This window comes from Trypanosoma equiperdum (genome assembly GCF_001457755.1).
Source record: "Trypanosoma equiperdum strain OVI genome assembly, contig: ctg_1923, whole genome shotgun sequence".
NCBI lineage: Eukaryota > Euglenozoa > Kinetoplastea > Trypanosomatida > Trypanosomatidae > Trypanosoma > Trypanosoma equiperdum.
The window spans coordinates 13,160-25,053 of record NW_027123975.1 but is presented as its reverse complement, the minus strand read 5'-3'; the positions used below and the strand labels follow the sequence as shown (position 1 = coordinate 25,053).

Below are 11,894 nucleotides of genomic sequence, written 5' to 3'. Positions count from 1 at the left end.
TGTGTGTGTGTGTGTGTAAACACGACGTCACATACACGAGCATAACGCCCAAGCGAAAAGGGGGGAAACGCGTTGCTGGCGGGGTTCGCTGTATATTCATTGCTTCTGTGATGTGCGTTATTTTTATTAATGTTTTTCTTACATCGTGACTATCGTTTGGAATCTCTCTACTTGTGTTACCCACCGCTCTTGCTTTCTCCACGTACGCACACGCACTCACTTAAAAGAGAAAAACAAAGCGTACGTAGGGACCGGCTATAATGTTGCATTCCTCAAGAATTGTCCTCGTAGCACTCGTGAAGAAACAAGCAACTACACCTACCGTAAAATCAGATGGAGCACATGCACCAAGTACAGAAAGAACAGGTGAGAGAGTAGCGGTTTACACTCCGACCGCTTCTGAGGCCCCAGAATTACTGCTCCCGTATGTAGAGCCCAAGCCATTTGTGAGCACAAAGCGCCTCAAGGCTTTTGTGGCTTCCATGTTTGTTGGGGCGACGACAATAGGAACAGCTTATTACTTGTTAAGTAAGTCTATTAGCACAAGCTTGGAGGATGGGAATAAAAACCTCTATTTGCAGCGGATCATAGAGTCAAATCGAGTGGCATTACAACCACGGCCAAATATCGTGCCGGAATTCACAGCCCCTAGTTCGTTTGCAGAGTTACAAAAGAAGATGCAGCAGCATGAACTGGAATTGGACCGCAAGCGAGCGCGGATTCTTGATGAAACCGTCATGCTTCACGCTGAAGCTGGTTTTCGGATGAAACTGTGGTGGAACACATGTCTGGCTCATATCCAAGAGGCTGGAGATAAACTGGCTTTTCTCCTACAGGAAAGGAGAGAACGCGCCGCTCTCGCACACATCAGGGAAAGTCTGGATGAAAAGGGTTATGAATTAGTAAAGTTACGGTGTGGAAAGACCCATATCTGGTGAGCGTATGTGAATCGAGGTGCTATATTATGGATGGATGAATGGATGGGGAAAGTGATGTTAGTAACCGTAGGCATGAGCAAAAGTCGCATGGCTTTAGCGTGAATCATGTGACGTCATTGTGTAGCGCCTTTGTACCAAAGTCTGCTGTTTATAAACTCCTCTAATATCGTTGTTGCTCGTTGAGCCGACGTCAATACTAATTTTTCCCGGGATGGAAGTGTTTATTTTGTGGTCTATTTCGCTTGTTACTTTCCCTTTGCATCGACTGAGTTCCCTTTTTTGGAAACTGTACTAACGCTGACAGTAAGGGGGGAAATACGTATAAAACCTTCAAGACCAATTAGCGGGCTGCGGTGCCTCACAACTGCATGGATGCGCCATCGCTGCCGCTAACGTGCGGTGAAGTCATGGACATTCCCGGCACCACATGCGTTGGGTGCGCTGCGATTGTGCCATATGACACGAGCAGTCTCAGTGGTTTCAGTTGTTGCGTTATCGCATCACACACCGAAGTGCATCTGCTGGGGCCCGACATCGTAAAACGCGATGGGACCATCATCTCTGTAAAATTGTGGTCACCTAATGTCGAACAAGGTCACGTGCGAATTACTTCCATCGTTGCGTTTCTTCCAGGGGCTGGGGAAGATGGTCCACCCGGCACACCAGATTCTACGCAGCAGCATGAGCACACTGTCCCTGATACAACGTATGTTGTTGTTGCATGGGAAAGCAGCCACGAGCATCAGCAGCAACCCCACGTCACGACGTTATTTTTCTCGCTGCTGGATACCCTCTCTGCACCAGACAATCCCATCGTCGTGGCGAATGAGACCACTTTTTTTAAGGAAAGAAACCGACAGCGCCTCGTCCGGCTCTTCTACAATCCACTGTTCAGTGTATCAGCGAAAGACGGAGAATACGTTGTGCTTTGCAGCTGCTACCATGATGAACAGCGGAAAGAGGCGAGTACCGGGCCCAACAAAAGGCGCAATCAACGCGTACTTACGCCGGGGGACCCACACAATGTCATTAACGGGTGTTTCTCATTTGTCCACTTCCGTCCCGGACAGACGGAGGAACGCAGCTTAGAGGCAATGTGGCTTATCGATGCACCACCGTGTACTGCTCCGTGGTTAGTTAGTCCGTCGTGCGGTGGTATCGTATCTGCTCTAACAGTGCAGAAACAACAGGGGGAAGCACCTTGCGCGGTTGCAGCAATGGGTACAACCAGAGGTCGTGTGATTATAATGTACAACGGCAGAAGTAGCGTCGTTCGTCGTAGTAGAGGTCCAATAGCCGACGTCGCCTTCGTGGAAAGCTCCGATGCGCAAGCCCAGGTGGTGCCATGTGGTAGCGATGCAGTGGAACAGTTGCAACGGCGGCTGAAGGTGTTGTCGGACAACAGCCCGGTATATACCTCGCGAAATGAAAGCGGTAAGTTCGTACCAATGAGTCTTGTTGTTCTGGATAGTTTGGGTTACATCATGGTCATACGCCACGTAAACGGTGATGCATCCACCGTTCAGATGGTTCCTGATGTGCAGCAGTTCATCACACTATCATGGGGGATTTTGAATACCGCAAGCAAACCAGATGCCAGCGGAAACGATATCACTTTTGGTTCGGGTGAGTGCAGTGCAAGTCAATTTTCCGATTGCTCCAAATCCTCCTCGGATCTCCCACCGGGTCGAATAGTGTTTTGTCGGCACAGGCAGCGGTATGCCTTGGCTGGGGAGGATGTTGATGGTACTTGCACCCCGCCAACTAATGATCGTGGTGATACCGGTGGGGACAGCACAGTTAAGGCAATGTACGGCCCGGGTCATGTGCTTAGTAGCGGTTTGCTTAGCATAGCCGTTGTGCCTGAGTCACCGGGACGCGTGGAATTTGTGGTCAGTACAATGGGCCAGTTGATCGCGTCTGTCGTGTGGAATGAGCAAGACGATACTTTTGGTATTGGCAAATGCCTGAGAGCCCCGGAATCAATGTTCTTTGTTGGGTTTGTTGACTTCTTCAATACGGGTGTCGCCGAAGTTGTTATGGCGGGGGTGCACCACGTCCTTGTGTCTCGCCGATCGCGACGGGAGCACGTTGCGAGGGCCCTGTTATTGTTGCGTCTTTTGGACGGAAATGAAGGTAGGGCCACAACCACGGATAGTACCCCAAGTATGTGCTGAAATTTTTGAAAACAACATGTGGAGAGAAGACCTGAAATAATTGAACCGTTAGCGAGCTCCAGGTGGAATGGTCATAGCATTAAGCACTAAACGCATCCAGCTTCCGTTTGTGCGTGCTAACTTTGCTGTCATCTGTCTCGCCAAGTTTGTGTTATTGCACATTATCGGTGAGCAATTCTAAAAGTATAAATTCTTTTTGTCGGAAGTTTGATTCACCTTCATCTGCGGGACTATCGAACATCATGGAAATTATTGATCACAATACGCTATTTGCCTATTGTTTTCACATCTCTTTAATAACCCCCGTGGTGTGAAGGATGGCCTGCCGCTACACCTACTTCTTAGCTTTCCGCGGAGTTACGTGGATAACTCCATTATTCCTTCTTCGATCAAGAACCATACATGCAGAAAGCTAAGAACCAAAGCTACGAAAAGTTTTCTCAGGAAAATGTCAGCCGTCTCTGTATGGCATTGAAAACCACAGATGAGTCACAAGCCTTCACCACCAACAATATTTCTGAAATCTTGCGCGAGCTTGCACAGGCGATAATCTGGGGCGACAAAAAAAACAATGCGTCATTTGATGTTTTTCTTGAGCTAGACATGATAACCACGCTGGAAAGTATAGTAACAAACGTGGAGTCACCGTCCAATGTGAAAGCGGAGGTGCTTCGTTTTGTTACCTTGATGCTGCACAACCTTACAATGAAGGAGAACGTTTATTATATCTGCAGTAAAAATCACCTTAACAAGATGATATCCATTGACCTGAATGAAAATGACGATGAACTTTTATCGGTATATGTATCTTTCTTGAAGTCGCTTGCGCTGCGATGTGATGAAACCACGGTTCAATTCTTTTTCATCCGACAGCTGGGTGTGTTCCCCTTGTTTGACTACGCGGCCAAGCTGATCAACACGTCCGACCGTATGGCCCGTGGAGCCGCCAGGCAAGTGGTAATTAGCGTTGCGCGGCTTCAGAGTACGTTTCTGACGTCTTTTATGGAGAAGGCCCTTCCAGACATTCTTCGAATCATATCGAAACATGTTTGGCTTGAGATTGGGATACTTTCGGAGGCAGTGAACCGCTACCACGACGCCGTTGGTGATGCTGATGATGCAACACCACTTCCCACTGTAGACGCTATAAGAAGCCTGACGGAGGATGTGTTGGATGACTTACTTTATGTGAACGACCTCTTCGCGGTGTCTTCCACGGTTGTGGAGAGGGAACTCAGACCTGCGCTGGTGACGGGAATCATTGACCCTCTTCTGGCCTTGATTGAGGCACCAATGAAGTCTTCAACCGTAACGAGGTCAGCATTCGCTCCTGTTATGCAACCCGCTCTTGCACTCTGTGTGATTACTCGGTGGCTTCTCCTGGGGAAAGAAAACAGGATCCACCAAGTGCTGTTCGACGGACTGCTCGGTCCTAAGGGTTCAGACCCCGCTGAGTGTTTACTTGGGCGCATCCTTAGTAAGGGGTGTATGCATTGTCTCTCTGCTGGTGTTGTCCTGCTTGGAGCGATCGTGAATGTTGGGGCATTCAACGAGCGGGGAAACATGAGTGATGAGAGATTGTGCAATGAAATCGGCACTGCTGATCGAATCAGCAACCGAGACGACAACGAAGTGGAGGTTTCCCCCTCCAAGAAGCAGCTTGACGGAGACAAAGACCCGGCAGAGTGTTGTATGGGCACGGCGGTGGATGCTTTGCCGTCCTATGAAACGTTCCTGAGGGATGTGAAGAGCAGCATGGGAAGCACCGCGCATCGGGAACCGTGGTGTATTTGTTTGGTGGGTGCACTTTACAGGTTTATTACGTGTAGTCTGTTGACACGACTGTCCGCGTTCGAATTATCGTTAAACCTTCTAAAAACTTTTGTGCCAGAATCCCGAGAGCGGCGCACAGTTTCTGTCGCTTTGGCGTCCCTTTGCGAGGGAGTTTTAAGGCGCCGGCTACTGGCGTACTACGACACCTTAATTCGTCGCAAGGATTGTAGAAGCGATGAAAACAGCGGGAACCGGGGCTTATTAATGGCTAATAAAGACTGCTTTCGGTCGGCCTGCGAAACCCTTTTTCTTGAGATGGAGCGCGTATGTAATGGGGCAGAGCCCCGCGTGGAGTACTCCTTTGATAAACTCGGCCGAGAGGTGGCGCTGCTCCTTCCGCTTTTGCCGTATGGTGGCTACTCCTCAACGGAGCGGTTGTGCTGTCAGCGGCAACTTACTTCTCATCCGCAGCGGCTAGCTGATGTGCAGGGGGTGATTGGGGACCTCGTCTCGTACCACCACCGGGCTGCACACAGTCCAACAGAACAGAAGGATAGAGAGTTTATGATGTGGGCAAGCGTGCGCCGGATGTTGTATGACACGATGCAACAAGAAGACAGTTTCATACTTCGATTAAGGAAGTACGGAGTTCAGCACCGCGTCGGTGCCTCCGTGGGCAGGCTATCAAGTACCACAACGCGGTTTCGCTGCGAGCTTGTAAAAGTAGCTGTACCTCCTGGGAAAGCTTCAAAAGTAGTACCAATTGGAAAGCCAATGAACATGCTTCTCTTAGAGACAGAGATCATTTTCGTGGAACCCAGAGATATGGAGTCAACTTCCGCTGCAGACATTGTCAATGAGCCCGTGCTGTTCCCCATGCCGACTGTTTATGTACAGGCGGCCCTTTCTAGGACGCCATTCAGTGTAGTATTCACTTACTTTCATCCCGATAACCCCATGCGGCTCCACGTCGCATTTCGTCACAGCAAGGTGGCACAATCAGTCATTAACACAACTAATGAACGTTCTGCCTATTGTAGATGCCACGGCGCAGCGCTTGTTTGTGGCGCCCTCAACGCGGAGCCACCCCATTAGTGCTGTGTTCGGCCACAGCGTTCTGGTGCCACCAGAGCTCCTTCGCGTGACTCCAACAGGAGCGGGTGGTAGTTACATCTCTGTAAAAGTTTGTACGTCTAGTTTCACTTGGTCCTATTTTTCCAGAACGTGTGTGTGTAGGCGCACTACGCCGCTGAACTCCATGTTCATACCGAAAGATGGGAGCACACACACACATCGTAGACAAAAGTTGTGGAAAATATATTTGTGTGTGTGTGTATGTGTGTGGTCCGTTGCTGTTGCTGGAGCGTCGTGTTGAACACCACGCGTAAACAAATAAAAAGAACGTTTCCCGTTAGGTCAAACAATGGTTTGCCGGGACATCTGCAGTGCAGAAAACACAAAAATGTGAACGAGAATCCAACCCCATATATCGTCATTTCTGCTCAACATCGTTATCTGCACTTTTAGACGCTTCTTGGAACTCTATTTTTCTTTCATGATCTCTTTGAACTCATTTCATTCCTTTGCAATAGGGTTTAGACTCGGTGAAGCGACAGTATCGATCGTTTTGTTATTTAAAATCAGGGATAGAAAGAGACGAGCAGAAAAGGGAGGAAGGAGAGGCGCCCTCCAAGGAGTAAGATAATAAATAACAAAAGGAAGTTAAGAAGCTAAAGCAAACGAACGACAACAAGGTCACGGTGCGTGGTGGTACAACCTAGGTGTAATATTGCGTCCTATCAGTGTTGTTTCTTGTTTATTTTTCGGTATTTTGGTTCCTTTTAAAGCATTTGAAAACGGGGTAGCTTAGGCTGCCGTAACGGATAAACTAAGAGCGAGGAGAAATGGTAATGAAAGCCAATTTCTGCTTCAAGATCGGTGAGGTGATATGCCCTATTCCCACAAACTATACATTTGGGAACGGCGAACTTGTCCTGGATGACGAACGCCGCGTAGCACTAGGCGAAGAATTTAACGCAACCATCATTAATAACTTCCTTATCGCCACGCAGGAGATAAATAAAGATGAGTTTGTGGTGGTCAACCCTTGTTTGGTGATATATGACGGCGCAAGGCTTCCTCAGGGCTCCGCTGCTTCTACTTTCAAAAACGCTAGAGAAGACGAGCAACAACGTTTATTTCCCTACGCAGATGAGAAGGTACGCCAACAGGCACTTGCGGACGGGTTCATCGCCACTTGTTGCCAAAAGAGTGTGGAAATCGTACGGAAGCCAGACTCTGGCTTTGCAACCCTAGCAACTTGCAGTCACGAAGCAGGAAGCATCGTATTCACTAGTACAGCGCTTCTTCTGCCGTTCCCTGCACAAGGTACAATTGAACTACCCGGTAAGAAGTACTTGCGACCCTCTTGTTGTGTGGAATTCGTCCGGCATTCTTGCCAACCAAACGTTCAACTTGAAATTAGTGGAACAACCATATCCGCTGTTGCTACGCGAGCTATTGAAAAAGAAGAACAACTCACACGCAATTTCCTGTGCACCGAGTGGGATATCGCGCATCCATTCTCCTGCGCCTGCAAGACTACTTCATGCTACGGTATTATCCGTGGATTTCGCCACCTTGGATCAGAGCAGCAAGCGCAACTATTGCCGAGTGTGTGTGCCGCCATCAAGGAGAGACACAGTGCGGTGGTTCCCCCAACTGCATCACTCGCTGGGCTGCAGAAGTCAACGGTGCTTACTTTGACCTCTGATGGTAAGATCGCCACCCAGCAGTTTGTCCCACCGGGCACGGTACTGTTGCAGGTAGACAGATTTGATATACGCCCGCACCGAGTCGTCATTGACAGCTTGTCCATTGCGCACAGCTGTGATGCCAATACAGTTCTTCTTGATGGCAGGCTTGTGTCGCTACGGATGCTTCAACCTGGGGACCAACTCTCTCTCAACCTCTCCACACTTCAATATGAGCTTCCTGCGCCTTTCGAATGCAAATGTGGTTCCCCGAAATGCTCAAATACCGTTCGAGGGTTTCGTGGGCTCAGTGATGAGGAAAAGAAGCAGCTCTTGCCTTTCACACAACAGCCCGTGTTTCTGGAGGCGCTGCAGAATGGCTGTCCCTGGAGCTCCAGTAATTCTCTGGCAGTGACACGGAGGCACCCAACAATGGGTGAAATAACTTATGCCGGCGACTTCATCCCCAAGGGTACACAGGTGTTTGATCTGCGAGGCGTGGTACTGCCCTTCGCAACCAAACACACAATTTTCGTTGGGGATGACGAGCATCTTTTTCTCACGGATCAGGCACGCTGCATCGCACATAGTTGTGAACCTAACCTGCGTGTTGTTATGGACAGGTCCACAAAGAGCGGATACTGCCTGTCGCTGCGTGATATTAAACTGGACGAGATGTTAACTTACGACTACCTCACTACTGAATGGGAGTTAGCATCCTCCTTCAGGTGCATCTGTGGTACTGCTAACTGCTATGGCCTTATCAGAGGTTTTCGGTATCTTGACGCAAGGGCCCAACTACGTTTGTGGCCGCACGCAGCAAGGGGAGTGAAGTCTATGTTTTCGCGCCAACGCCGTGGTGTGTTGGCATCCCTTGATGACTCGCTTATCTCTATTCACGAGACATCGGGGGAGCTTCGGTTAATGTGTGACACGACGTCTGGGGTTAAGCTCTTCAACGTCACAGACGTTCAGGTAATTGGTGATGAGGTTGCACTGGATGATATACGCGTCAAGCACTCGTGCTTTGCCAACGCTGTTTTGCTGGGGCGAAGTGTTGTTCTTCGCCGGGCTTCGCTGCGTGGTGAAGCTGTAACAATCAACATCAACCACCTTTGCTACACTACTACGTCATTTAAGTGCAACTGCAAAGGAGAACACTGCGTTGGAGAAGTGAGCGGCTTCAAAGGCCTCACTGACGAGATGAAGAATGCTGAGCTGATTTGTGCGAGCCCACATGTTCGAGAGGCCGCTGTTTTGGATGGTTTCCTCGTTAAAAGTTCTTCCCCACTTGTGGAAGTGAAGGCGGATGTGCAAATGGGGCAGTCGACATTCGCAAAGTCTGACATTAAAAAGGGAACCCGATTCTTTCGCGTGAATGGCCTTACCTTACCCTTTCCCACTATGCATACCATTCTTCTAAGCAACAGGCGGCATCTTCTTTTTGGTGGCGGAGCGCAGTGTCTTGCGCACAGCTGCGACCCAAACACACGCGTTCTTACAGACAACACTGCGAGGACAATCGAGTGCATTGCATTGCGAGATATTCGGAAAGGTGAGGTCATATCATTTAACTACCTCACGACGGAATGGGATATGCAGTACCCTTTCATGTGTGTCTGCGGATCGCAAAAATGTTACGGATGGATAGGGGGGTTTAAACACCTTGGCAATGACGCGCGTCAGAAGCTGTGGAACGTGACATCCACAGCAATCAAGTCCCTTGTGGCGGACACTCAAAGTAACCCAAAAGGTGCCTGGATACAGATTGCTTCCAAAAGGCTTATGGTATGCGACGAGGGGACGGTACATGTGGCAACCGAAATGGTGGCAGGGACAGTCGTCATCGAATACTCAGCAGTGGAAGTTTTAGACAACTTCGTTTACATTGATGGAGTTCGCCTCAAACACCACTGCTCTCCAACCGCGGCGCTCATTGAGAAGAGGGTCGTACTGCTACGTACTGTTTCTGCCGGTGATGAACTAAACGTTAACCTTAATTGCCTGAGCTACTCGCTTCCAGAAGAGATCGAGTGCAAGTGTTGCCGCTTTGCTCAGCCGCACAAGGTTCGAGGTTTCAAATGGTTGGATGAGCAAGATAAGGAGGCACTAATCGTTTTCGCGCAGCCGGACGTGCGCGCTGCTGCAATACGGGATGGTTTCACAAGTCGCTCTGACTCTCAGCTTATTGGACTCCGCAGCTGCACTGCCGGCTTGGAGGTTATTGCCAAAACTCGCGTTGCGGCCGGCACTCGCTTGCTCGCCACAAAGGGACGTTCTTTGCCATTCCCAACGCCTCTCACGTTGCAACTGGGGGAACGCAGACACCTCCTTCCCTCTGGCGGTGCGCAGTTCGTGTCCCACAGTTGCGATCCAAACACTTGTATACGCGTGGATGCTTTAAATGAGGCGATAGAGTTTGAAACCATAAGAGACATCGCCGTCGGGGAGGTCGTGACGGCGAACTTCGTGACGACAGAATGGGAGCTGCACAGCCCGTTCCAATGTAAGTGTAATAGTTCCAGCTGCTTGCACAATATTCGTGGGTTCAAATTCCTTTCAAGCGCGCAGCGGTCCATGCTTCAAAGGTACATTACGCCTGCAATGCGTCGACTGGCCGGCTTAACTGCGTCTGTAAGACTACCACCCGTCCTGGATGTCAATCAGTCAAGAATGTTATACGCGGTGAGCCCTGTCGCGCGCAAAACGGTGCTATTGGAGTGCACGAACATTGACATTCAACCAGTACAGGTTGCAGTTGGTGAAAATGGGTACATCATTCAACATAAGGAGGAAGGGAACACCGTGCTGGTGGAAGGCCGCTTCCTGGCGCTGCGCAGCATTGAAGCGGGTGAACTATTAACGGTTAATATGAATTACTTCGTATATGATATGAAACCACTATTTCCTCGAGCGTACTCTCAGCATTGCCTCGGATTCTGTCATATGGAAGAGGACACTAAGCAACAAAACCTTTACTTGTGTGAACCTCCCGTGCGGGCGCAGGCCATGCGCGATGGCTGGACTGTTAAGTCAACATCACCCCTAATTGAAATCCGTCAGAACGGAGACATGGGCCAGACGGCCTATGCAAGCACATTCATCAAGAAGGGGGTCGTCCTTTTTGATGTGTCTGGATTTGTTGTCCCGTTTCCCACAATGTACACCATTTGTGTGGGTGAGAGTAGGCACCTTCTCTTTGGTGAGGGTGCGGAGTGCATTGCTCACCACTGTGACCCGAATGTGCAAGTTGAGGTAAATGAACAGAAGACCAGACTTCGGTTTGTGACACTGAGGGAAATTTCGAAAGGGGAAATGGTTACATTCAACTATTGTACTACAGAGTGGGTAATGAACAGCCCTTTTGTTTGCCTGTGCGGTTCATCATATTGCGCGGGGACAATACGAGGCTTTTCAAGTCTTTGTGAGGCAGACCAGCAGCGACTCTGGCCAATCACTAGCTACGTTGTCAAGCGGCTGCTCGCTCGTGACGGTGAGTAACACGGGAGTTCGCCTGTGCCCGTTACTCCCAATTTTGTTATTCACACGCACTGTTGATAGTCACGCATTTCCGTTTGTCTCGTTATTAATTTAGGGTTTGGGGATCCCCTGCTTGTCTACCAAGCTGCTATATCTCTGTTTTTAGCTTTTCTTTTTTCAATTTGACCTTCTGTTGGCTCACGGCTGTGCTGCTGATGGAACCCCATTTCCCCGGTAACTAAGGTGTCACTTCCCTGATGGCAACGGCGACGCCCGTTAAGGAAAGAGGAAGGTGGCCGTTAGGATGGGAGGGGGGAAGTATTGATATAACTCATAAATGAATATTTTTAAAAGAGGAAAAATAATTGTAAATAAATGTAATTAACTACAAAATCAGCCACGTTAAAGGGCAATGATCTACGGACAAACTTAAGCGAAGAAAGGGGTTGTTGAGATGATTCTCTCTTTTAGTGTTATGGTTATGTTTACCTTTTCTAACATAATGAGCTGGTTATCGGTGAAATCCTTTTTTTAAATTATTTGTTGGTGCATCTTATTCCTTTGCTATTCGGCGTACCTTCAAGTTACTGTTTGATTTTTGTTTTGCAAATTTGGGCCGATACAGCGCCTCCAACTGACCAGGGACTTCACATTTCAGATACTCCTGGTGGAGTAAGTTTCTGCTTTCATTTGATCTTATATTTTCATATTCTCATATATATTCCGACGAGCTGTCATACGCCTAAACATAAATACGTAATGTGCGTCCGCCA

The 11,894-nt window shown here is 49.0% G+C and overlaps 4 protein-coding genes across 4 annotated transcripts; all 4 read left to right on the top strand.

Moving 5' to 3' along the window:
- Nucleotides 1-260: 260 nt before the first annotated feature.
- Nucleotides 261-938, top strand: TEOVI_000798200 (uncharacterized protein; the record flags this gene model as incomplete). The annotated part of the gene is made up of 1 exon (XM_067223659.1): nucleotides 261-938. One exon carries the CDS (start codon nucleotides 261-263, stop codon nucleotides 936-938), a length of 678 nt encoding a protein of 225 aa, XP_067079760.1.
- Nucleotides 939-1,306: 368 nt separating this feature from the next.
- Nucleotides 1,307-3,115, top strand: TEOVI_000798100 (uncharacterized protein; the record flags this gene model as incomplete). Its single annotated transcript, XM_067223658.1, has 1 exon — nucleotides 1,307-3,115. One exon carries the CDS (start codon nucleotides 1,307-1,309, stop codon nucleotides 3,113-3,115), a length of 1,809 nt encoding a protein of 602 aa, XP_067079759.1.
- A 402-nt stretch (nucleotides 3,116-3,517) lies between these two features.
- TEOVI_000798000 (Uncharacterized conserved protein, putative) lies at nucleotides 3,518-5,983 on the top strand (the record flags this gene model as incomplete). Its single annotated transcript, XM_067223657.1, has 1 exon — nucleotides 3,518-5,983. The coding sequence occupies one exon, from the start codon at nucleotides 3,518-3,520 to the stop codon at nucleotides 5,981-5,983; it is 2,466 nt and encodes an 821-aa protein (XP_067079758.1).
- An 809-nt stretch (nucleotides 5,984-6,792) lies between these two features.
- On the top strand, nucleotides 6,793-11,142 carry TEOVI_000797900 (SET domain containing protein, putative; the record flags this gene model as incomplete). Its single annotated transcript, XM_067223656.1, has 1 exon — nucleotides 6,793-11,142. The coding sequence occupies one exon, from the start codon at nucleotides 6,793-6,795 to the stop codon at nucleotides 11,140-11,142; it is 4,350 nt and encodes a 1,449-aa protein (XP_067079757.1).
- Between the last annotated feature and the right edge of the window lie 752 nt (nucleotides 11,143-11,894).